Source organism: Adiantum capillus-veneris, chromosome 13 (genome assembly GCF_014529385.1).
Source record: "Adiantum capillus-veneris isolate H3 chromosome 13, ASM1452938v2, whole genome shotgun sequence".
Classification (NCBI taxonomy): domain Eukaryota; kingdom Viridiplantae; phylum Streptophyta; class Polypodiopsida; order Polypodiales; family Pteridaceae; genus Adiantum; species Adiantum capillus-veneris.
In genome coordinates this window covers 150027184-150054448 of record NC_140943.1, presented here as the reverse complement: position 1 = coordinate 150054448, position 27265 = coordinate 150027184, and the positions used below count along the sequence as shown (strand labels likewise).

General features: G+C 47.1%; 1 protein-coding gene across 4 annotated transcripts in view; it reads left to right on the top strand.

Annotated features, from left to right (window-relative positions):
* Positions 1-26271, top strand: part of NUDT9 (nudix hydrolase homolog 9) — a 67843-nt gene extending 41572 nt beyond the window's left edge. The window contains exons 6-9 of one of the 4 annotated variants that reach the window (XM_086527560.1): positions 12653-12801; positions 12880-13014; positions 25759-25917; positions 25994-26271. In XM_086527560.1, coding sequence (XP_086383686.1) covers positions 12653-12801; positions 12880-13014; positions 25759-25917; positions 25994-26092 — 542 coding nt within the window. In that variant the 3' untranslated portion in view covers positions 26093-26271. Of the gene's footprint in view, positions 1-12643; positions 13015-25758; positions 25918-25993 lie in introns of all 4 variants that reach the window. The other 3 variants (XM_086527559.1, XM_086527558.1, XM_086527557.1) reach the window with 3 other exon arrangements.
* The last annotated feature ends 994 nt before the right edge of the window (positions 26272-27265 follow it).

Here is a 27265-nt window from a genome sequence, read left to right as displayed (position 1 = left end):
GGAAACGACCTCGAAACGGTATGGCAATGTGTTGCATTTGCTGTCCATCGGCTTCTACCCCGAGAACACCTCTCCCTTGAAAAGAAGATTTTGTTGAAGTCTAGACCGTACTCTGATTAGAGGTCAACTCTACAAGTTTGGACCAGATGGTGTGTTGCACAAATGTGTCTCTCCTTATAAAGTAGAGCATATTTTAGAAGATGCCAATAGTGGTCCCACAGGTCGCCATTATCCTTGTCACATCACAACACAAAAAATTCTACAGAGTGGTTTATGGTGGCCCTATGTGTTTAGGGATGTGATTGCTCATGTGAAGGTTTATGTTGTGTATCAGCATTGTGCACCTAAACCCAGTAGGCAGTCCAACTGTTCTTTATAGGTTTCAATGGCATGGTTATCCTTTGAACGATGGGTTTAGACTTTGTTGGTCCAATTTCTCCCTTAGCTACCAGGCAATCGCAAGTATATTCTAGTCGCTACAAATTATGCTTCCATGTGGGCGGAGGTACTTCCAAGTGGGCGGAGGTACTGGCCACAACTGACATTGTTCCCTAACACTGCTCAAGTCTGTGCGTTATGTGTGGTATGTGTGTTCTCTCCCAGACACTTCTCAGCATCTGGTGACAACTCTATTTTGATATGTACTACTCATTCTAGCTTTCCACGTGCACACCCTCCCTAGCTCCTTTTTGGCACTAACATAATTAGAAGGACTCAATGAACACATCTTCAAGAGTATCAAGTGGCATATGGGCTCACCTTCAAGAGATTACTGCTTGGCATTTTTCATGTGAATCCTGGCCTACTCCACGGTCATAGCAATTGAACTGCCTTGCCTTCCCTTTTCTGTGTCTCTAGAATTGCTTGGCCCAATCTTGCAGCGCCTTAAAGAGCAGGTGGTGAAAGGGGTATGGCAGACAATGGCAAAGACAAAAAAAGTCATTGCGTACCACTGCAGATGATGAGGTGACTGCCTTGTCGAGTACGCACAGTAAGAAATAATACTGGAGAAGGGAGTAGAGCTGTTGGTTCTGGAGATAATCCACATATGAGTGCATCAACAGCTCTTGGAAAGCACTAACGGTATCCTCAGCAATGAGAATTGAGAATGTTTTTGTGGTTGGCAAAGGTCCGGCGCATTTGTCATCCCCATATCTTGCCCCACATCCTTTACTATAAGAGTCGCCTTGTTTAGCTTTGGAAAAGTGAGCAATAGTGCGCACAGTTTAACATTTGAAATGTTGCCAGCTAGGTCGGCCTGTGCTAGATGTTGGAGACCAAGGTGTACCAGCTGCTGTTGAGAGAAAATATCCTTTAGTAATGGCTTGGACACCTGTAGGTGATAGACCATTAGCAGTGGCGTCTGAGAGAGAGCACCATATGGTTGAGGCAAGTTGAGGGTTGCAATTTTCTCAAGGAGAGCTGGTGCTGACTGGGGCGAATCTGCTTCTGATGTTTCTTCAGTTGACAATTGCTCGAAGCTGGCTATGTATTCGGATCCGTTATCACTGCCGTCTGAAAAAGAGCCTGATGTTTCCTGCTCAGAGGGGTTATCTTGCTCCATGTTTCTAGCGAGGACCATAATTATGATAGTTGATAGAGTGCAATGACAAATTGTTTTCCAACTCAAATTCCAATGCATGAGAATATCATTAAAGGGCACTAAAAACTGAAGACAGATGCCCTCAACAAGCTGTAGCAGACAATTCCACAATGTCGTGACGTCCTTTCGCACCCACAATCAACAAATTCCACAACGTCATACATGTTTTTTTTCACCCACAATCAATTACAAATGCTAATCTCATAAAGAGGCTGACAGATGTGTCCGGCAATTTTCCTCTTTTCCTCTGCTGTATTTTGTAATGGACCTGTGTGCAATAGAATGCCACCAAGACCTTGCCCTCTGATGGTGGGAGGGGGCGTGTTGCTAGGGATGTAGCAAGTGGAGCCGCTGTGGAAGCTGCACATTAGGCGTTTCGCGTGCAGAGTATGCAGTAAGGGTCTGCAGCGAGCGGGCCAATAAGCTAATTGCTTAGAAATGTTACGTGGAGATTTTCTTTTTTAGACTAATAACATGGTGGTTTGCAGATTTTGCACTAAAATCAAGCCACGTAAGCCGCACGAGCAAATTCTGAAGGGCGAGCAGCTTAGACGAAAGGGGAGAGAGGGCGGATGACAAGGAAGGGCGAGGGTCAAAGATGGGTAAGCTGCATGAAAGGCTAGAGAAGGCCGAATGGGTGGGCAAGCCTGGGCGGCGAGGGGCGATCGATCAGCCAAAGGCAAGCAGCGGGCGAGAAGACAAGTGGTGAAGCTGAGAGAAGCGTGAGACAGTGAGGCAGGGACGAGGTGAGTGTACAAGAGCATGAGACAAGATGGGAGGTCAATGCGGCTCCCATCATGTATTGGGTCGTTCGGAGTATGCAGAAAACAGTAAGTGCTACCGCTTCTACTGAGGCACAGGCACAGCGAGATGATGCCAATGCTAAGATGGGTACATCCCAGAAGCCACAAGGGAAAGGCCACCCACGCAAAAGAGCAAAAGTACTCAAAGACTCGATTGAAGTCTTATCAGCCTGACCCTTCTCTGAGTCTCAGGCTGGGCTCCAGGTTTCAGTTTCCTCTATTGCTCCTAAAACTGCTACAGGGTCCACTTCTTTGGCCACCTCTACATTCACTCCACCCATTGTCACTGTTTTAGTTGCCCAGCCACAAATTCGAGTTGCCCTGCCACTGCATCCTACTACTCGCATGCCTACTACTGCAGAGGCAGCTACTGCAGGGCAAGGCGATCCATATGTCAACTTTTTGGCCCAGGCTGATAGACTTCTTGAGGTAGATAGAAATGCAATTCAGAGTATTGAAGATACAACGCTTACATTGTGGGCTACTCACTGCTTGTATCGTGCAGTGTATGACAACATACAAAGGGAGGTTCGCAGCCACATTCAGAGATCAATGGACAAAGATGTACTGATTGTACAGATCGAGGATTGCATGAGAATTCTAAAGAGATGGGTGCAAGATCTCAAAAAGTGGTCAATACTTTACATATGCAGCTTAGAGAAGCCAATGATCTTGCATCTGTTCAGGAGCATCCTTCAGTGGTCGCTCATGTGTGTCCCTCATGCGTCCACGTGCATTCCATAGTGGTTTCGCAGTCAGTCAGTTGCATTACTGACTATTGTTTTTGTCCCTACGAGTACTGTAAGCGTTGCTGCTCAGGCAGTCCAAGAACAGTCATTAACAGATAATCACTTGGTTTCCTTGGGTATAGAGAAGCCTGCAACCACAAAGTCTCTGCATCCCGCTTCGGCTTCATCTCAGTTTGGGGGACCATCAGTATCCATGTTCTCCCAACCGCCCTCATCCCATTATGCTTCGCCTTATAATGATTTTCCAGGCTATTTGCCACATAGTTACCAGGAACGGGGAACGCGGAACGGCAACTGCCACAAAATGCCATTCCTTGCTATGGGTACTCACGTTTGAAACACGGAACGGGGATTCGGAACGGGAACTTAGAATGGGAACAGGGAACGGAGACCTGAAAACGGCCATTCCCTCTTACTATGATTTGCCATTTGCCTCTCCTCCACCTGTTGCCCATGGGGCCGGCTCGCCATATCCGATCTACCCTCATTTAACGTATGGCCACTATCCTCCACCATATGCATGGTCTCCATCCCTATACGTACCATTCTATCTGCCCCCGCCACCATCGGAGCACCAATAGATAGCAGCATCTTCATCTTCTCATGTGCATATCACTAGTAGTGCTTTTGCAGAGTCTACAGATAGCTATACCACCACTTTCCGGGATGGTGAGCGGTCTTGTGGCGCTGGACTCTCAGAGTTATTTGTTAGCCGTTGGCTACTCTTATGCTTGTATATATGCTCAGTTGGTTTAGTTGTCGTATGCTTTTTAGACATTCTATGAGTCTGCAGTCTTGAGTCGTGTGTTCAGTCTAGCAATGCACATGTGCACTCTCCGTGCACAGTTGGAGCCGACACCCCCATTGTACCTATGAGTCTTGAGCTTGGAGCTGAGTGTGCTACTAGCCAGAGTCTGTACTGGTTCCATGAGCTAGTCAAGTTCCATTGGTTGGAGTTTATTGTTGTGTCTTTGAGTTTGCTTGGTCCCATTGCTCTATGGTATTGTGTTTTGATTTTGTTGGAGTGAGGTTTCTTGCACATTGCACTAAAGAGTACCAATAGTAGAGAGCACAACATACTTTCCCTACTACACAATGGATGAACCACACTCAACTGCCAGAAAAGAGATTCTAATCAAATTCCATGCATAGGTTAAAGGAATTAGACAATGTCTATAGGCCTCAAGGAGTGTTGACACCCTAACAATGGTGGGGGAGGTGAGTCAAATCAAGAAAACCGCTAGACATAATCTCTCTCTCTCTCTCTCTCTCTCTCTCTCTCTCTCTCTCTCTCTCTCACTGGTAGTTGAGGCACTCACCAGATCTGTCTCCTTCATACACCGCATATGGGAACTTCCGAGAGACAGATATGCACGCCTTGCACTTGAGTCCTCCGAGAGATAGATATGCACGCCTTGCACTTGAGTCCTCTCGACAGTTAGCCATGCAGGGAGATATAGCATGCTGGTATGGGGAGATGACATCATGGTTTCAGGCGCATGGGTTCAGCATAGACGGATTGCCCCCCTTCCAGTACTCACTGGATGCGCACTCTCTGACTCTTACACAGTCCGAGATCACCAGGCTCATTCGCCAGGACTTGACTCAGCTAGACACCAAGAGGACATGGATACAGCCAGCACAGGAGCTGGGCACGAAGATGGCTTTCTACAAAGAGCATCTCCTCCAGCTTACGGAGGATGGTTTTGTGACGAGGCCCAGATACATGGACACCCACTTGTCTCATGGGATACGATGTGCCATTGGCCAGATACACACATCTTCACACCAGCTGCGGATTGAGACTGGGAGATACAGCGGAGTACCAGCAGAGGCTAGGACATGCCCCCTGTGTGACATCGAGCCTGAGACAGAGTTGCACTACACATGCCACTGCCCCGTCTACTACGAGATACGAGGCCGCTTCCATTGCTTGTTAAGAGAGGGCTTTGGACCATTCTCTAGAGTCATGCGGTACGAGGATCAGAGATGCCTGGATTTGTTTTTGCTTGAGCTACGCAGACACAGAGAGAGCCTGATGAGAGGAGAGGCTAGCCAATCTGAGAGACAGATCACAGACTTCTTTAGAGCTGCCACTTGACACCCGGAGGAGTTACTACCACAGCAAAGCTCGTCGCTTTACACCAGAGGCATACTGATCGACCGAGCGACTGAGCTGGGGAGATCCAGACGCCCACGACTGCGGAGGACTACACAGCATCAATAGAGGCTGCATTAGAGGATTCGGGTCACTTTGGCTCGACATGCACGACGCCCGGTCAGACTACTGACCATGGAGGAGATTGATGAGATCCGCCAGCGACCGATGCTGGATCTCCTGTGATCTAGCTATCCCAGCTAGCTGTTTAGCTCCTTAGTCCACACCTAGCAGTTTATGATTCCATAGTATTTTATTTTGTCATTCTGTCATTTTGTCATCTTGTTACTCTGACTTTGTATCAGATCCACCACATTGTAACTTTTTGGTCTCATAGGTCACTTTGGCCTTTTGAAGACGTTAATATAACATTTCATTTCATTTCATCTCTCGCACATCTTCACACCAGCTTGGGATTGAGACAAGTAGATTCAGAGGCATACCAGCAGACAATAGGATATGTCAGTTATGCCATGCAGAGCCAGAGACAGAGTTTCACTACATATGTCGTTGCACAGTCTACTATGAGATACGGGGACGCTTTCATTGTCTATTCAGAGATGGTTTTGACTCGTTAGACAGAGTCATGAGATATCAGGATCAAAGATGTCTCGGATTATTCCTACTTGAGATTCAGAGACATAGAGACGCTCTATTGAATGGGCAAAGACAGAGACAGTCCCAGAGACGCATCTCAGATTTCTTCAGTCTGAGTACCACAGAGTCAGAGGGGACACCACCACCAGAGAGCTCGGTTCCCACCCATACACACATCAGCGGTACTCTCATTGATCGAGCTACAGAGTTAGGGAGATCGAGACGACCGCGACTGAGGAGGGGAGCCACGCAGCACCGGCGGAGATTGCGGCAGAGGATCCACAGGATTCTAGCACGACACCCAGAATGTCGATCGGGATAGGCTTCATGCTACTGTTATATTGTATCATGGTGACACTTATCCCCACTTTGTACCTTTATGGTGATACCATTGCTCAGCCTACCAGCCACCCATAGGAGTCGGTAGCACTCCTATCAGTTCTTTGTTTGTAGTTTTCTTGTTTGTACCCAGACTTGGTACTAGACTCATCATTGTAATCAGTTGGTCTCATAGGTCATTTTGGCCTCTTGTAGACGTTAATATATCATTTCATTTCATTTCATTTCTCTCTCTCTCTCTCTCTCTCTCTCTCTCTCTCTCTCAGGCCTGCACAGGCAGCAGGTCGCGAACCCTAAGGCGTGCACAGGCAGCAGGTCGCGAACCCTAAGACGTGCACAGGCAGCAGGTCACGAACTCTAAGGCGTGCACAGGCAGCAGGTCACAAAGTTGGGCAACGCGCACACAGGCAGCAGGTGACGCGAACCCTAATGTGTGCGCCTTAGACAGGAGTCCCTGCCTGTGCCCGCCCCTGCCTGCTCGCGTCAACCCTTGCTCACGCCCTAACCCCCTGCTCGCGCCCTGTCTGCCCTGCCCCTACCTGCCTGCTCGTGCCCTGTCTGCCCTGTCCTTGCCTGCTCGCGTCACCCCCTGCGTGCTGCCCCTTGCAACCTCGCCCCCTGTGCGCTGCAGCCCCTTGCCCCCTGAAGTTGCCTCCCTTCGCGATGCTGCCCCATGTCCCCTAGCCGGACAGCAGAAGCTGGCGGTCAGATACGCAGGCGAAAACAATGCAGACAGAGAAATCATACGCGTAGACGGCGGCAAGAGCGCACGGGTGGCATCATCATACGCGTAGGCGGCAACATCATTCACTCAGGTAGGCGCTTTTACTCATTAGGCGTAGGAGGGTCATCATACGCATAGCTGAGCTGGGCATCATACGGGAAATCATATGCGTAGGATTCAACGGAAAATTCTGCGTGCGAAATGGTAAGTGAGCCCGATACATCTCTTGAACGACAAAACATGGAAGCAATCTCCCCTGCACAGGACACGGAAGCTGTCAATGTCTCACTTGTTTGCAAGTCGCGAGCAAAGGCAACCTTCATGCTCACGAACAAGCAGATGGCGCAAATGGAGAGAGAAATGAAGGAGTGGAAAACAGAGATGGAAGGATGGTGGAAGGAGAATGCCAACCTCCTTCAGATGGTCTTCAATGAAGGCGCACAGTGGAAGAAGGAGAAAGAGAGGCTTAACGCAGAAATACAGACACTCAAAGAAGAAGTCTTAGCCCTCAAACAGGAGAACCCAAACGCCGAGATACGGACACTCAAAAAAGAAGTCTCAGCCCTTAAACAGGAGCTTGTTGACAAAGTAAGCAGTGGACTAGATGAAGGAGAATTTCAGCCCTCGGTAATAGATGAAATCAAGGAAATCAAGGAACAGGTAAGGATGATCACAAAGGAAGAGAAACTGAGTGTGGCAAAGACATCTTCATGGGCGGAGATGATAACAAGGACACAGAAAAAGGCGGACGAGGCCGAAAAATGGATTGAGGTCGCCAAGAAAGGGAAAGGTCAAGAAATTCCTTGTACACCGACGCTTATCAACATTACCCTCGAAGAGGAACAAAGAAGGCGGATGCGAGCACTGCATGTGAGAGTGACCGGCCTCAAGGACATGAACAATGTAGAGAAAGAGGTCATAAGCCTTACATCCATGATGGGGATGGAGAAGCCTTTGCACACAAAGGCATGGAGGGTAGGTAAGAAAAGTGATGGCACGGGAGAGTCTTCAAAGGGGAGAGCTCTCATACTACGCTTCCACTCGTTGGAAGAGAAGAAGGAATTCTTGAGGAAGAGGCCTACTCTCAAAAAGACAGGTATTTTCCTCGGGGATGACCTGACTCTCTCACAGCTCGCACATATGAGAGAGGTAATGCCAAAGATTATAGCGGTAAGGGAGAAGGGAAAGATAGCCTTTTACAGAGATGGACGGGTGGTGATTTTAGAGCGACGCACTGCATGATGGTGCGAGGCCTATGGGACCACACTGAAGATGGCTACCTCGAATTGTAATGGGTCTATGAGGTTGGACGTGGGTGCATTTGAGGACAGTTTCAAAGACAAGGATATTGTATTCTTCTCAAAGACTCATCAAGCCCTTGGACAGGTAATGCCACATGTGATGGGATACAGATGGGAGACAGCTCATAGGACAAATGCGAGATCTGAGCATGGGAGTAAAGGTTCAGGAGGAGTAGCAGTGCTATTCAGAGAGGAACTACAACCATCATTGCATATTGTACGAAGAGATGATCATGCTAGATATATGTGGGTGAGACTGAGAGCTGACACTGGTCGATTCCTATATATTGCCATATGTTACTTTCCTCCCAGTACATCCGTGTACTGCATCCAGAGGTCAGTCACCTTTCTCTATTCTAGATGATGACATATGGGAGTTTTCTAGGTATGGTGATATCATTCTCCTAGGGGACTTCAATGCCCGAACGGGCAACTCGCAGACAGTCGTGTACGACACTTCAGATGAGATGCTTAGAGAGCTGGATGTGGGTGAGTTGGGACTGGACAGATGCTCAGATGACAGAGAGCAGACGGAGTATGGGAGATACCTCATGGAAATGACGACTACACATGGATTAGCCATACTTAATGGCTTACAGCGATTTCCCGAAGCAGCCGGTTTCACATGCTTTCCACACAAACATGGGGCCACTACAGTGGATTATGTTATGACACAACCGAGCTTTGTCCCCTGCATTCAGGATTTCACAGTGGGAGCCAGGCCAGTGGGCATAGCAGTAGATCATGCTCTCTTGACACTGTCCGTTAAATTTCAGTATAGTACAACCCAGACATCAGGAGGCAGGTCACACACCCACTATACATTTACACCAGAGATTGATTTCGTTTATACAGAGGAGATCTGGGACCGTCTATTGGAAGGTACAACTGGCACAAATGGTACAGGCCTCTCAGTGGAGGAATGCACCACTCTACTGACTGAGACACTGCATGGGGCTGCATCAGTGGCATACCCACACACTCATCCGGGTAAGATACGACATTCTGGGAGCGTGCCCCAGAATAGTTGGTATGATGAGGAGTGCAGAGAGATGAGAACCCAGCTTCAGAGGGATCTTCTTTTAGGAGTCATCACTTACAGACAGTCTTGGATTGCTTTCGGACGCCTTGTGCGACGGAAGAAGCGAGCTTACCTAGCTCAGATGGAGCGAGACTTATATCAGATGTTCTTGAGTAGGGACTCAGGAGAGGCATGGGGACTCTTCCATGAGCACTCCCCTCCCCCAGTGATTACTTCACCTGATGTGTGGGGCCAATATGCGACATCATTATATACGGTTCCTGGACAGGAACCCCTTCTAGACCCTACCAAGCCTTGCCCAGCTACGAGCACTTTCTTTACACTTGAGATGGTACAAAGGGCCATCGGACAGGATGAGGATCGGGAAGGCATATGATCATGATGGTCTAGTAGAGGAGCACTTTATACATGCCAAGGATATGCTGATGGAGGTTCTCGCAGTGTTGTTCAATCGTGCCATGTGTGAGGGATTACCTGAGACTTGGGAGGTTGTCTAATATTGTGCCCATCTTCAAGGCTGGTGACCCTACAGAGCCTGGGAATTACCGCACTATTATGGTTGGACACACATTGGCACGGTTGTATGCATCTAATCTGGAGCAACACTTGAGTAATTGGGCAAAGGGCGAGGGTGTACGAGCAAAGGGTCAGGCCGGCTTCAGGAGGGGTTTCTCCACTCTTGATCATATTCTGACACTCAGGGCCATCATTGAGGAGGGCAGAGCACATGGGAGACGGATCTATTGTAGCTTTGTGGATTTTCGCAAAGCATTTGACATGGTACCAAGAGCTCGATTGAAGGGGTATGTGATTTAGTTCACTATACTATTGGAGTAAAACAGGGCTGCCCAATGTCTCCTACTCTATTTGGTATGTATGTTGATGAGGTGTCTGATTACATTGGCAGAAAGGGTGACAGGGGTGCCCAGCTGGCAGGGACGTGGATCCCATTGTTGCTATATGCTGATGATATTGTGCTGATATCTGACTCACCAGAAGGTATGCAATGACATTTGGATACACTACGTAGTTTTGCAGAGGATAGTGGATTGTGTGTAAACCTAGGTAAAACCAAGGTTATGGTGTTTAACACCACACCGCAATGGGTCAGGAGATCAGTACCTACTTTCAAATATGGTCAGGAGATTGTGGAGTATACAGATGCATACACTTACCTGGGGGTAGTCTTTACTGGGCTGAGATTTTCTTTGAGAAGAGCAGCAAAGACTAGACTAACTACTTTGGTTGCCTCTACTATGTTATATGGGGTGCAGGTTTGGGGACCTTCTATAGGCCAGGATGGTTGGAGGCGTATGGAGAAGCCCCTGGTATCTATGATCTCTTGGCTGATTAGAGCCAAGGTTTCCGTACCGCATGATATCATTCGAGCGGAATTAGCTGCCCCCCCTATGGAGATTGAGGCGCTTACCAGATCAGTCTCCTTTGTACACAGTCTGTGGGATACTACCAAAGACAGATATGCTAGGGTGGCTCTAGAGTCCTCCAGACAATTAGCTCTTAATGGGAATACATCATGCTGGTATGCACAGATGGCATCATGGTTTCAGACACATGGTTTCACCATGGACAGGTTGCCTCCTTTTCAATACTCTCTACAGGCACCCTTGAGGTCTCTGACATGGGTAGAGATTAATAGACTCATCCGTTAGGATCTGATCCAGTTGGACACGAGGAGGACATGGATAGAGCCGTTACAGGAGTTGGGCACAAAGATTGCTTTCTATAGAGAGCATCTTCTCCACCTCACGGGGGATGGGTTTGTGATTCGACCTAGCTATATGGACACGCATCTTTCGCATGGTTTGCGCTGTGCCATTGGCCAGATACGCACGTCCTCACATCAGCTCGAGATTGAGACTGGCAGATTCAGAGGGACACCAACAGATATCATGATATGCCGCTTATGCCATCTAGAGCTAGAGACAGAAGTACATTACATATGTCATTGCACAGTGTACTATGAGATACGAGCCGTTTTCATTGTCTATTTAGAGAAGGTTTTGGGCCTCTATCTAGGGTCATGAGTTATGAGGATCAAAGATGTCTTGGGCTATATCTACTTGAGTTACACAGGCATAGAGAAACTTTACCGAGGAGAGCTAAAGAGAGACATCCCCAGAGACAGATCACAGATTTCTTTACACTAGATATTGTACACCCAGAAGATCAGACAGAGGAGCAGCCAACGGTGGAGAGGTCTACCCACACTATTGGCATTCTCATAGACCGAGCATTGGAGCTAGGGAGATCTAGACGACCCCGATGGAGAAGAGGAGCTACACAGTTTCGAAGGAGGCTACGGCAAAGGATTCAAGCCATACTCTTTCGTCGTCCAGAGTGCAGATGAAGATGGATCTCTACTCCCCTCCCATATTATCTTCACATTGTACTGCTTAGTTTAGGATCCCGCAGTATTTATATTTTGTTATCCTAGTTTAATTTATTTTGTTAATCTGACTTTGTATCAGATACACCGCATTGTAACTTTCTGGTCTCATAGGTCACTTTGGCCTTTTGAAGACGTTAATATGACATTTCATTTCTCTCTCTCTCTCTCTCTCTCTCTCTCTCTCTCTCTCTCAGGTCATTTTGGCCTTTTGAAGACATTTATATAACATTTCATTTCTCTCTCCCTCCCCCCCCCAAATGTGTAATCATATTGATCACCAAAAAGCAGTGTACATCGTTAAACGACCAGTGCAACAACTATGTAGTATGTACAAACCCATTATTGCACATGAACGTGGAAAGCCCACAAGATGGCAGGGCAGTCATGCTAGAGAATCAATTAATGAATGTTACTACCAAGATGCCATCCTTCGAGAGTCGTGCATTTGCCACAGAAATGACCCTAGCAATGGTGAGCGAAGATACATTCCAAAGCAGCATACCTCTCAACCGGAATGAAACTTTTGAACACCTTGGACGATTGAAGAATTAAGGCATTCCTCGTGGTCCAATCATGCCAGAAAGCCAAGTAACGGAGCATATCGTAAAGCAGCTAAAAATGCTGAGGGTGGCATGCATGAGAGCACTTTCCGAAAGCCCAGTCACGAGGGGGAAAAGATTCACCAGCAACATGAAATCAGTTGGATGAAACAAAGGCCCACATCTTCTTGGCAAGAGGGCAAATAATGAAGCAATGTCTATTGTCTTCTCCAAAGTTTTGCAAAAGAAACACATGCCAAAGAAAGAATGTGTCAGTATAGCTTGAATCCACTATTTTATCCCTCTTTTGATTGCAAAAATAAGTAGCTAGCATTTTCAAAAGGCAAACCAAGGTAAAGATCACTCTTTTTTTTTAAGCTGTTTCAGATGACATTGAGAGATGTAAACATACATCAAGCCCACTTGGTAATGGAGCTATTGTGGAGACTGACGATAATAGCATCCTGGTGCTCAAAAGAAGTGACCATGTTGGAGAGTTTCCTGGGCATCTTGTGTTTCCTGGAGGACATTCAGAAGTTTGTCATTTTTGTTGTGGATTTGTCGTGTTCTGTGCCTTGGAAAAGGGTGTTTGCTATGTTATTGTTGCTTGGCAGCCTCAGGAAATAGGGATCCTTGGTCATCATGAGCTTATCAATAATGTTGAATTGAGTGTGAAGATAGTTGATGAAATGTATAGTGGCATTGTTCGAGAAATTGTGGAGGAGACAGGAGTGCCAGCTACCTTTTTGGTAACTCTTCACATCTTTTTAAATTCTTTTTGAGTGAATTTTGTGCATCAAGCATTTGCAAGCTGACAATCAAGAACAGATAGGTTATGCTATGTTTTATCTTAGTTCCAAGCTACTAAGTAGAGAAGCATAAGATCTATGGATCCAGACAATGCAAATTATGTATATAGCAGAGGTGTACACAATCCTGTAGTACCAGGCTCCAATAGAATAGGGTATGCATTAAAATTTCAACGGAGTAAGTCCTGGCAACACACCACTGTAAAGATTACATACATACAAAAAAATTTAGCCCAGCTTTCAAAGAACTTGATACTTCACGTGCTTTCATGTACGTCAGACACATACATAGAACTAGTGAGTCATAGTTACTTTGAGAAACTGTTCAATTCAATTGGCAGCTATACATGGAGTGCAAGTAATGGTACAATTGCATTTGAAAGTCAAATACGGGTAAACTGTCAACCATATCATCTGGTATGTGCTCGCTGCTGCTGTTCCTGCTCTTGCTACCTCCTAACCCCCCTCCCCCCCCCCCCCCCCCCCCCCCTTTCTTTTTTCCTCCCTTGATCTTCGCATCCTCCCCCATCCCTACTTGCTTGGGCCACCTCCCCTAGGTGGGCTTGTAGTAAGTAGAACTCTGCTCTTCCCATCCTCATACTCTGTCACAGTAGCAGACACAGATGGAGGATTCTGCTCTGCCACAGAGGGACTCGACAAAAGCCCCCTCACTCGACACCACAAAACCCACCATCCGACTTGTTCTTTCGCCGACAGAGCAAGCGAGCTTAGAGGCAGAGGTGGAGCGCCTTCAGGCCACCTCTATTGTCTGCAAGATAATTGGTACCCGACCTAGCAGAGGAGAGGTGTGCAACCTCCTCCAGGACCGCCTTTTAGCAGAGGTGGCAAAGAACATTAGCGTTCAGTTTCTCGGGCGTGGCTACTATCAAATAGAGTTTGAGACCTTCGAGATGGTGTCCAAGGTCATTGCAATGAGCCCCTTGGCCATCCAAGTAGTCATAATTCATTTTCGACAGTGGCACCATGGCTTCGATACATGCATGTGAGTGCTTACCAGATTGAGCATGCTCTGTGTTCACTCTAGCGTGAGCTCTGCTCTAGCATCGATGGAGGCTACAGCAGAGGATTCGAGCCATACTCTCTCGACAACCAGACTGAGGATGAAGATGGATTCTAGTAGTTGTATCTTTGTTCTAGTTCTTCTGTACCCAAACATGGTATTAGATTTACTATTTTGTAACAGATTGGTCTCATAGGTCATTTTGGCCTTTTGAAGATGTTAATATAAACATTTCATTTCACTTCATCTGTGTGTGTGTGTGCGCGCGTGTGTGTACCCATCTCTCACATGGTTTGTGTGCATTGGAAAAACGGACCTCACATCAGCTAGAAATAGAGACTAGAAGATACAAAGGTACACCTCAAGAGAAGCGGATAAGTCAGAAATGTCGGCAAGAGCCTGAGGCAGAGTAGTAGTACATATACCGTTGCACTGTTAATTATGAGATCCGAGGACGATTTCAGTGTTTCTTTAAAGAGGGGTTTGGACCACTTTCTTGGATCATCGACTACATGGACTGGAGATGCTTGGGGCCCGTTCTGCTAGAGATCTGCCAGTTTAGAGAGACACTCTTAAGGAGCAGAAAGTTGATACACAAAGATCCAGCCTAGAGAGAGATTAGGGACCTTATCACCAGCACCACTCAAGATGGTGTTGAGCAGCAGTACTATATACCTCCTCAACAGGGTATATTGCTTGATCAAGCAGTCTAGCTTGGTCGTTTGAGATGCTCAAGGCCTCGGAGATTTATGCAGAGGTGGTGTGCATACATGAGGAAACAGGATATCATCGCTCGAGACTGAGTGAGACCTCCCCGGATTTTCACCATGAAGGAGATTGATGCGATGCTGCAACGGCCTATGCAAGAGTTCATGGGCTCATCATTTTCCCCCCTCCCTATTAGTGTGTCTTCCTCATTGCCATATCCGCATTTTACAATTTGTAACATGAGTTTGTATCCTACTTGCCTACCAACTTTGTTACCTTTCTTGCTAGGATTGTTTTAGGATCTAGGATGTTTCCTATTATGCTTTATCTCAGATGATGTCCCACTTCTGGTTGTAACTTTTGGTTTCATAGGTCATCTCATCTCTCTCTCTCTCTCTCTCTCTCTCTCTCTCTCTCTCTTTCATTTAGTTCACTCCACCATTGGGGTGAAATAGGGTTGCCCATTGTCTCCTACTCTATTTGGTATGTATGTTGATGAGGTGTCTGATTACATTGATAGAGAGGGTGATAGAGGTGCCCAGCTGGCAGGGACGTGGATCCCATTGTTGTTATATGCTGATGATATTGTGTTGATCTTTGACTCACCGGAGGGTACGAGCGACAGTTGGATGCATTACACAGTTTTGCAGAGTAGTAGTGGATTGTCTGTAAACCTTGGTTTTACCAAGGTTATGGTGTTTAACACCACACCACACTGGATCAAGAGATCAGCACCGACTTTCACATATGGTCAGGAGATTGTAGAGTATACAGATGCATACACTTACCTTGGGGTTGTCTTCACTGGGCCGAGGTTTTCTTTGGGGAGAGCAGCAGAGACTAGACTGACTAGAGCTTATGCAACCTTGGGAGGCTTGGAGAGGATGTGTTAGCAGGTTCAGTTCTAGGAACCTCGGACAAAGTTATGGCTCTTTGATACTTTAGTAGCCTCAGCTATGATGCATGCAATGCAGATATGGGGACCTTCTGTAGGCCAAGATGGTTGGAGACGTATGGAGAGGCCCTTGGTATCTATGATCTCTCGACCGATCAGAGCCAAGGCCTCCGTACCCCATGCTATCATTCGAGCAGAGCTAGCTGCCCCTCCTAGGAGATTGAGGCACTTACCATATCAGTTTCCTTTGTGCATAGCTTGTGGGATACTAATAGAGACAAATATGCTAGACTGGCCCTTGAGTCTTCCAAACAGTTAGCTCTTCAGGGGGACACTTCATGCTGGTATGCACAGATGACATCATGGTTTCAGATGCATGGATTCACCATGGACAGGTTGCCCCCTTTCCAGTACTCTCTTCACACCCTCGATGTCTCTTACACGGGTGGAGATTACTAGACTCATTCGTCAGGACCTGATCCAACTGGGATACCAGGAGGACATGGATATAGCCGCCACAGGAGTTGGGCACGAAGATGGTTTTCTATAGAGAGCATCTTCTTCACCTCACAGGAGATGGGTTTGTGATTCGACCCAGCTACATGCATACACATATGTCTCATGGTTTGCGGTGTGCCATTGGTCAGATACACACATCCTCACATCAGCTGGAGATTGAGACTGGTAGATTCAGAGGGATACCAACAAACAACAGGATATTCCGCTTATGCCAGCTAGAGCGAGAGAGAGAGCTACATTACAAATGTCATTGCAGAGTGTACTATGAGATTCGGGGCCGTTTCCACTGCTTATTCAGAGAGGGTTTCGGTCCTTTCTCTAGGGTCATGAGTTATGAGGATCAGAGATTTCTTGGGCTATATCTACTTGAGTTACACAGATATAGACACTTTACCGGGGAGAGCTAGAGAGAGATAGTCCTAGAGATGGATTACAGTTTTCTTTTCACTAGATATGGGACAGCCAGAGGAGCAGCCATCTGCAGAGCTTGGCCCACACTTATTCGACCACTACCAGCACTCTCATCGACCGAGCACTGGAGCTATGGAAATCCAGACGGCCACGATTGAGGGGAGGGGCTACACAACATCAACGGAGACTACAGCAGAGGATTCGAGCCATACTCTCTCAACATCCAGAGTGCAGATGAGGATGGATTCTAGTAGTAGTAGTATTTTTGTTCTAGTCTTTTTGTACCCAGACATGGTATCAGATTCAAAATTTTGTAACAGTTTGGTCTCATAGGTCATTTTGGCCTTTTGAAGACGTTAATATAACATTTCATTTCATTTCTCTCTCTCTCTCTCTCTCTCTCTCTCTCTCTCTCTCTCTCTCTCTCTCAGTGTCTTCTCTCAGTCGGTTTCAAACACTTTTTAGTGTTAGTTTGAGGGGGTTATTGGGTCCGGCGTAGGCAGCAGTTCATTTCCCACTTTGGCCCGGGCCTCTCTTCCACTTTTAGACGTCAATAGCATTCACGGAGGTGCTGTTCATAGCATTGTAGCAGCATCATAGCTTTTTTTTTTCAATTTCCACGTGGATAAACCTGGTACCAGCTTTCACAAAAACACATGGTAAAGAGGAAAGTGTATGTGTGCTTCAGGCTACAGATGTTTATGATATTCTTTAGGATAGAGAATTATCTTGGCACCTTTTCTTTGTCAAGTACAACTTTAATGATGTAAACAACTGATGTGATAAAAGAGATGTGAAGCTATCATAGAGTTGAAACTTAAGTTTGCCAATGTAGAGGAGCTCACTGCTGCTGTGCGCCTCTCCCCCTTCCCCCTCGCGTTGTCTCTTTCAACCAACCACCCCCCCCTTCCTCCTCACGCTACCTCCCCTACCTCTTGCCTATCCGCAAGCTTCCCTCCCTCCCGTGCTGCTTTTCTGTGACCCTGCTCGCCTTTGAGTTCCCCCCCCCCCCCCCCCCCCATTGACCGTTCGGGCTATCTTTGATTCACCCCTTTGCCATCGATTCGTCTTCTTTCTCTTCGATAACAACAGAGACAAATGGAGGCTCCTACTCGGCCCCAGAGGAACTCAGATGATGCCCATCGCCGTACCCTGCAGAGCCCACCATCCGACTCGCTCTATCTCCTACGGAGCAAGTGAGCCTTGCAGCAGAGGTGAAGCGCCTTCAAGCCACCTCTGTCATTTGCAAGATTATCCGCACCGGCCTAGTAGACGCGAGGTGCGCGATCTCCTCCAGGCCCGACTTCTCGTGGAGGTGGGAAAGGTCATCGATGTATAACTCCTCGGGCGTGGTTACGACGAGATTAAGTTTGAGACTCCCGAGATGGCTTCCAAGGTCAGATGATGCCCGTCGCCGTACCCTGCAGAGCCCACCATCCGACTCGCTCTATCTCCTACGGAGCAAGTGAGCCTTGCAGCAGAGGTGAAGCGCCTTCAAGCCACCTCTGTCATTTGCAAGATTATCCGCACCGGCCTAGTAGACGCGAGGTGCGCGATCTCCTCCAGGCCCGACTTCTCGTGGAGGTGGGAAAGGTCATCGATGTATAACTTCTCGGGCGTGGTTACGACGAGATTAAGTTTGAGACTCCCAAGATGGCTTCCAAGGTCAGATGATGCCCGTCGCCGTACCCTGCAGAGCCCACCATCCGACTCGCTCTATCTCCTACGGAGCAAGTGAGCCTTGCAGCAGAGGTGAAGCGCCTTCAAGCCACCTCTGTCATTTGCAAGATTATCCGCACCGGCCTAGTAGACGCGAGGTGCGCGATCTCCTCCAGGCCCGACTTCTCGTGGAGGTGGGAAAGGTCATCGATGTATAACTCCTCGGGCGTGGTTACGACGAGATTAAGTTTGAGACTCCCAAGATGGCTTCCAAGGTCAATTCGATGAGCCTGCTAGCCATCCGAGCAGTCAGGGCTCATTTTTTACAGTGGCGCCATGGTTTCGACCCAACTTCTGATGTTCTTGTCGAGGAAGTAGATTTTCCCATTTTGGTCTACTTCCTCGGTCTAAGGAGAGAATACCTCTTGTTTCTATCCCGGATTGGTTCCAAGATTAGGACAATCTTGGAAACCCCGTGCATAGCAGCTTCAGCCGTTGCCATTGCAACATGTATACCTATAATATTGGTTTTGGTTCAGGACACCCACTCTCTCCCAAAGGTAGTCTTGCTTATTAGCATGAGTGGTGGATGTTCTGCCAGAGCGTGGAGTATTCAGGACTCCTGAACTAGTGCTTCATATGTAGAGAGGTGGGCCATCTTGCGAAGGCATGTCCTCACAGGAGGACTCGACCGCGCCACACATTCAACCTCCCAAGGCTTGGCAAGCAAAGCAGATAGAGACCCGGGGTGCAGAGGCTGTCACCTCCTTAGCAATGGGCGCCAGTCAGTTGATGGCTGGTAGTAGGTACATGGCCATCGCTGTCAGAGAGCTTACCATATAGGACCCCCTGGTGGTTGACCTATGACAGGCCAGCAACGGGGTCGCTTGGATGCGGATTACTCCCATCCAAGACGACTTTGAAGATTGTGAGGTTGGTTGTTGCAGCAACATTGGTTTCCTCTTACTGATCTCATGAGAAGGGGCTTGGTTGACCCCAATTTTTATGCCAGAGGGTTCGATTGAGACACGAGCTTCAGAGATGCCTTGTGGGTGTCGTGATAGATATTCTTATGCTTCATGAGTATCACTTTTGTGAGAGCCGCATTCAGTGTTGTGGACAGATCTTGCATGGCCGCTATGAGACATTTTGGTCAACTAGTTTTGGGCCTCGAGGCATTCAGGGAGGTGTATGTTTAACTATTGCGGACTCATGGCAGCAGGCAATTGTGGGCAGAGGTATTATTGTGCTAGGCAAGGCCCAATGGGTCACTATGCAGGTTCAAGGTAGCCTTGTGGGTTTCTTAAACATTTATGTGCGCCATGCAAGTGCCCCGACTAAGTTTTTGTTGCTCAATTGACTATTTCCTTATTTTTAGTAATTTTTATTTAATAAAATTAGGACATTCAAATGGGTGCACTTGAACTGTTTAGCTAGAAACAATAGATCTACAAGAACTGATAAAATCCATCAGGTGTCATATGATGTCTCTTGGATTGTCATATGAAGGGTGACATTAAGCATCACGAAGGAGTTGTCTCGTAAGTTTGGTGGGAGAGACTGGGAAACAGATATTCGTGCTGAGTCACAGGATGGGTGACGGGAGCATCGGATGGGGAATATCCTGCTGGTTTGGGAGGAAATGCGAACTCAATAAGAATTACACGTAAGGATGCAAGCACATGAATACAGATGGGTTTTGAGAAGCTTTGATTAAAAGCGGGATGTTTTTGAGTGCTTTTTCTAGGAAGTGTTGTGTAGCATTAGTTTTCAGCTCACAAGTCTTTTACTATGTTTTTGAACAGGCTCACACTTATTTTAATAAGTGACTACCGGTCAAGTGGACAACCCACTTATTAAAATAAAGCAACTTAAAAAGATGGCGCCCCCTTCTGGCTAAAAACAGTAGTCGACCAGCTATCTCTCTCTTTTCTCTATCTAGAACTACCACCAACTGTGTGTGTGTGTGTGTGTGTGTGTGTGTGTGTGTCTTACTGTGGTGTTGTCGTCACTCCAGAGCCTTCATTCGGCAAGTGTCGACTGCCCTTCGGCTGCGTTTTCCTTCCGGCTCTTTTCACAGACGATTTTGCCTTTTGGGGTGCTTCGGTCACAGCAATCTCAGTTTGCGGTGTTCTTCACCTGGGTCAGATTTTGGACTATGTGGGCCATCTGGCATCATAGGAACTCCTTAATGTTCCAGGGCACTCTTGTTGACCCCTTTCCCTATTTCAAATTATCTCTTGGTCAAGCACTGTATTTTGCCTATGACGTTGGAGACATCACTCTTGATACCTACAGGATTTATTTTGACTGTTTCTAGCCTTCGGAGCCTCATAGTGCTCCGTGTTTTGTATCCCTTTCTTTTCGTGGGTTTTCCTCGTTTTGAGGTTTCCCACTTGTAAATTAATCAAAGCAGATTTACCAAAAAAAAAAGTGTGTGTGTGTGTGTGTGTGTGTGGCTATTTTAGCGTCCCCCTCTCTTGCTATTGCTGGAGAGAAAATCGACAGCCTCTCTGCTATTCTTGCCACCGCCCTAGGCCTATAAAAAGTTAAAACAACAAAGCACCCCCCACTCTGAGCAGATAATCCAACGCTAGGACAAGGAGACTCTGTCGTGACAGAACTGCAAGTGATCGCGACAAGTTGGCGTACGGAGGTTTGTTTTTCTGTGCTCGGAGCAATAGGTACTGGTTGTGCATAAGATCTACGCTTTTTTGCCATTGTGTTTGTGCTTTTTGCAGGTACTCCATTACAGAGAAGGAGCAAGAAGGCTTCTGCCTATGCTCAGGGATTGCGAAAACAGAATCCGGGACGGTTTGCAGAGCTTGGACGCTTTGAGTACAAATTGGAAGGAATCTAAGTTGAGAGCTAGTTCTCAGGTTCCCTAATGCAAAGGAAATGACCATCAAGTTTGAGATCTATTACTCTGGTTCTTGTGCTTGTAAAAAGATTCTCCCCATAATAAAGATTCTCTTTAAGGGGAACAACCGATCTTCTGGTCCCAGCACTGTGGCGATCTTCTCCCTTCTCTCTTTTGGTCAAATTCTATTTATTTCCGCTTGTTAATTGCTTGTGTGCGCTGCCGTTTGTGACAGTTCTGGTCACATATTGTGGAGTCCTTGCCTCATGCAGAGCAGTGGTGCATTGGGGGGGACATACTTGAGTTCCCCTTGGATACAATCGGGGGCAGCCATGCTAGTGTACACGGGGCTGAGTTGGCTTCTGGGAGCGCCTATGTATGACTGAGGATTTTGGATGTATGACAGCATGGAGGCTTTGCACGGCCCTCAAACAACCTCTCTTTCTCTTGGTCTAACTGGAGGGTAGGAGGTGTGAATCTATCCAGGATAGATCGCTTTTACGCTAGTGACCACATCTGTGACATAGGCGGTTCAGGATGCATTTTGGCAGCGACTACCATTTCCAATCATGTGCGAGTGATTCCTGCTTTGTCAGAGATAGACAGATGAGTGGCAATGTCATGCTACACATTCCAAAGGATTTTGTTGGATACAGAGCTCAAAGAGTAGGTTGTGGCGCTTTGGACAGTGAGTCTGGACACACAGGGGAATCCTGCTACTAGCGCGGCCATTGGCCTGGTGGGGCTTAGTTGTTTCTTCCTCCAAGAGTCGGCGGCCTGCTTGGTTGCGGCCCGAGAGGAAAAGTGGCTCCAATGGGACATTGCTTCCCTACATCGGATGCAGGAGCATCACCCGGGTAGCCCTTGGATGGAGGAGTAGATGCAACAAACTCGGAAAGAGATGATCACCATTGAGGAGCGGTGCCACGAGTTTTCCTTTCATCCTTAGGCATCTCAGTGGACTCAGGTGGGAGACAAGATTATTGGTGAGCTCTTTGAGATGGTGGATCCTCGTCATTCACATACCAATGTTTGCGAGTTAAGGAGACAAAGCCAAAAGAGCTTCAAGAGGCTCTCAAGGCACTTCCCTGGGTTAGCTGCCTAGGTGAGGATGGCTTGAATTTGAGCTTCTTCTTGGAGTATTGGGAGGTTCTTGGTTGAGAACTATGTAGTGCATACCATCACATTTTTCACACTGGGGAGATGCCACATAGTATGAGTGAGGGTTTGATCTATCTTATCCCCAAGGAGGGGGGCTCTTTGGACGAGATTCGGTAGTGGCGACCCATCCTCATCTCAGCCTACAAAATTCTAGCAAAGGCTCTGAGTTGGAGAATTCAACCGCTACTTGAGAGCATCATACATGAGGCACAAAGGGGCTTTGTTAACGAGCGTAGCTTCCTTGTGTCACAAAGTGATGATGTGCTCTGCCCTGAGTCTCATGGCCTAGGAGAGCCCATCACTCATCATAGGCGCAGTAAGAAGTATCCCCTACAGGTGCAACAAGAAGAGGACTTAGAGCATGACACAACTGATTCTCCCCAGTCCAAGGGCAAGGCTAGGATTGACCCCACCCCACCAGAGAGTCGGTAGACCAATTCCAAGCAAAGTAGAGATGACTTGCCTCTGGATGAACTTCCTCACGGATGGTTACAAGAGCATACACAAGACTTTCCCATCGATCAAACTCCTGCTCAGGATGAACTTCCTCAAGGATGGCTATAGGAGCAGACACAAGACTTTGCCATCGATCAAACTCATGCTCATGATGTGGAAGCATTGGAAGAGAAATGGCCGGGTGGACATGAGGAATTGAAACCTGAAGAACTGAACCCAAAAAGTGTGGAAGGGGCCTAAACAGAAAGGGTTATGGTTTTTATAAACCTAGCCCTACCCAACTTATGGAGCCCCGGCCGAGGGGCCTAAAACCCAAAAATATAAAAAGCTTGAACTCTGGGCCGATTTTCGAAATTGCATTAATAGTGATGACGTGCTGACTGTAGGAATTTCCGCATTTTGTGCTGGCAGATTTTAGCAGAATTTGCGTGGGCTTTTGGGTGTGAATGCTTTTGGACCTGATGCTTTTGGGGCAGAGTTGACTTGGGCTTCCTTGAGGGTAGTATGCATCGGATGGGCTTTTCAGATGCTTGGATTAGGGGAGTGTCAGCTCTTTACAGGTGTGCACACAATCAGGCACCGTTGGTAGGGGGAAGAGGGGAATGTTTCATTCTCACACGGTCTGTACAACAGGGCTGCCCTCTTGCTCCCTTCCTATCCTTTCCTATGTTAAGGCGATGAGTGACCTCACAAGAGGTTGGTTTGCGGGGAGATGAGCTTTTGGACATTGATTTTTCTGATGACTCAGGCATGGTTCTGGAGGGCCGGGAGGCCAGCTTTCACAAGTGTGAGCAGTCTCTTGAGGTGTTCTATTGAGTGTTCGAAGCATTGATTAATTCACGGAAGACAATGGCTCTCTGGGTTAGTAGTGCTCCCATGTCCGATTGGTTGCCTGGAGAGGGCTTTAGGTGGATCCCTCTAGGGACACCAATTCAATACTCAGGCTATCAGGTTGGTTTGGATGTGTCACCAGAGCAACAAACTGCTTCTCTCCTCCTTCCATCAGGAGGAAATTGCTCCATTGGACCTCGACACGTCTTTCTCTTGCTGGCAGGGTTCTTGTGGCCAACCAATGTTGTGGCTACTATGTGGTACATCACGTCTTATTGGATCTTCTAGAATTCTTGCATCAACCATTTGGAGAGGCTGATTAGGAACTTTATGTGGTCACGACAAGACACATAGTCTGCTCGAGCCAAAGTTTCGTGGCAGGTCTTTACTCTACCTTGCTCTCAGGGAGGGTTAGGGATCATTGACCCAGCACGGCGGAGTAGAGCCCTCCTTGGGAAGCTCAATGTCAGAGGTCTCCTCCAGGGGTGGAGCTCTGGAAGGAATTGTTGCTTCACTGGCGGGCAGGTTTGGGAAAGTGCTCAAATTCACCCGGAAAATCACCTTTTTGCATGGGAATTTTGTCTGTGAAACCTCCTACCGCGGTTATGCTGCCGAAATTGGGCTAGAGTAGGTCATTTTCAGCCCAATAAAAGTGGGATAGCTCATAGGAACTTACAAGATTTTCTCCAAAGTTTAATTGGATAAAGAAATACCAAAAGGGGCACCAACCTTTGGGGCCAATGCGGTGTCACTATCTGCTTGGAAGCACTCTAGCTACCAAGTTGTGGTTTGTTTGTAGTGTTGAATTCCAGTCACAGTTCCTTTGTGTCATAAAGTTAATTAGTGTAAAGATCGGTTGAAAGCTTAAGTCTACCGTCCTTTAGCGAGTCTACGGCCGGTTACACGATTCCATCGCCAATACATCATCATTTTTTCTTCAAGAAGTGAGCCTTGGTTGGTTTTTGGCGAAGACACAAGCTCAGGAACTTGGAATTACACTATGGCTGATAGAGCGAATGACACCAGGGAAGAGGGTTCCTCTTCACAGGACAGATAGGTTGTTCCTCCAATGTGTTCGAGGTTGGCGAGAGTTAACGGCCGCCCCTATCCGTACCTTTTGTTGATGTGAATGCTCCACAAATTCAAGGGTTTATGACTGGGCAACTAGACAAGGATGCGTTAAGGACACAGTTGGTTGCTGTTGTGAATGTGTTTTCTCGGTTGGTGGAGAATCCCAGGTTTATGGAATTTCTGCAAGCTCCACCAGTGTCACAGCAAACAAGGCAACTTTCTCATGCAGTAGAGTCTGTTGAGGCTCAAACCCAGGTTCCTTATGTGTCTCAGCAGACAGGGAGCACTCATATGTTGCGGAGTCAGTTGGGGCTCCAAGACAAACTCCTTCTGTCCACAAACAAGTGGTAGGACGCCTATTCAACAAGCTTTACCAGTTCAGCCAGCCACCTTTTAGAGCACAAATGTTGGATTAAATGGACAGGGAGTAAATTTCCAAGCTATGCATCAGGTTTTTCCACCACCTATGGTTCATCCTAGGTATTTCGGGGGTGGATATGTGTTTCAAAGCATGGCTGGTTATGCGCCTAGAAACCAGCAATACATGCCAGAACATTTTTTGGGGTATGCAAGGCATGATGCCAAACCCCATGTATGGGGTGACATTGGCCTCCAGCTGAACTTAATTAAAATCGATGTGAAATAGGAAATGAAGCTGAAATAGTGTCAAAAATATGTCATGTCAAGGCTCTGATTTTTAGCCCCAAAACTCAAGAGCTGACTACAGCACGTCATGTCTCCATCAAGGATGGATAGGATCAGTGAGTGATGCCTCACCACTGCAGTGAAAGCCTCATATGAAGGCAGCGTTCTCTCATCCCAGGGTAGCTCAAGCTCAGTCACCACAGCTTCCCCATGCTTTTTAGAAGGGGCTGGCTGAAAAACCACCCTTCTTTGGGATCTTAAAGAGTTCGTCTCGAGAGGTTTCGTCAGCCGATTTCCGAGCTCGAGGTTTTGGTGAGTGAAAAGGTTTGTATGCTGCTGTTTTGTGAGTATCTCCCTATTGCATAAATGGCTACAATCTGCACAGAAAAGATAAGGCTGTAGATTTCCATTAAGCTTCACTAAATACTGTATTTAACGTTGTTGTAGAGCAAGCCATTATTACTTGGAGTTTCTCGTCGCGTATTGAATGCCAGGCCCACTGCCTTTTTTTTTGTCAAGTGCGCACTATCATCACCCGATATACTGCAATTCTACAAACATGCAGAGCACAAGTTTGAGTCAACTCAACTGCTTAGCATCAGCAAGGTCAAGTATCGCGTTACTCACTTTCCCCCCTCTTAATTCAACCAGCCAATTCAAGTTCTGTTTGAATGCTATGCAGGAAGACTTAACGATTGCGGCAGGGAAAATGCCTGGTTGCCATCAGGGTGGTGCGGCTTTGTTTGATCTGATGGAGAAGAGGGTGATTACACCTGTGTAATGTGAGACACTGGGATTTAGGCAGTAATCCTAGACTTATTGTGTGAATAATTCACAAGAAACGACTGATTTTTTTCCATGATTATCAGCACCCACATGCCACATTTTCAAGGTCCCCTGGCACCTCGAGTGTGGAAAGCACACTTTTTAATTGCAAGAAAATGCTCCATACTTGCTTTACAGGTGATTCTCACATTCCTGGGTGAGTTGTCATCATTGTACCTTGTCATGCACATGGTAACTTAGGCAAAGAGAGAGGAAGATGCGTGTTGACAGCTTGAAGAGCTGCAAAGCGTATATCGTGCTCCTCAATAGGGACCATTATAAGCAATAGCAACATATCCTGTTTGTAGCCCTTGGGAGTAAAGCTATCATTCATATTCATTAGCATCCACTAGGTTGAAAGAATCCCTTTGCGTGCGCCCCCCCTCAAAAAAAAGAAAAGGGCGCTCCGTGGAACAGCTATACAACAGCCCTTCATAGTTATAGGTCTTGCGCAGGTCACATGCCGTCTAGTTATCAACAGGTCGAGCCAATTGTTCGTACTCTCAAAACTATTGCACGGTTGGCAGTGTGCACCACCATTGGCCCCGGGCCGCGGTGTGATCAAGGAACACGGCGGGCATTTTCCCCGGTTGGCGTCGTTAACCATTTGAGGACAAGAAAAAGGAGCAAGTGAGTGAATCTCTAGAGGTTCTTGCATAATTTTTGTTTTTGGCCTTCTAAAATAGGCCATAGTGAAGAAGGAAAGTTCACGGTTGATGTGAGGTATTGATATTTGATTTTATATATATATATATATATATATATATATATTTACTAGTAAAACGACGTCGCTTTCGGTAGCGGCATGGTCCCTCTTACCGTCAAACCCCTTGCTCTTGACAAATTTCATAAAGGCATATCAAGAAAAGTTCTCTCTCTCTCTCTCTCTCTCTCTCTCTCTCTCTCTCTCTCTCGCCCCCCTCCCCCCCTCTCGCCATAGGTTTAGTGTAATCCCACCTCGGTAACTTTAAATTCACCTTTCTTATAAAGTTGAAGGTGAAAAAGCTAACAAATCTTGGAAATTTTAGTATGTATATTTATCAAGACCACACGTATGAGATTAGGGTGAAAGTGTAGTCTCGCTCGCTCTTAGCATGACACAAATGGTATTTATAAGGTGATATTTGGG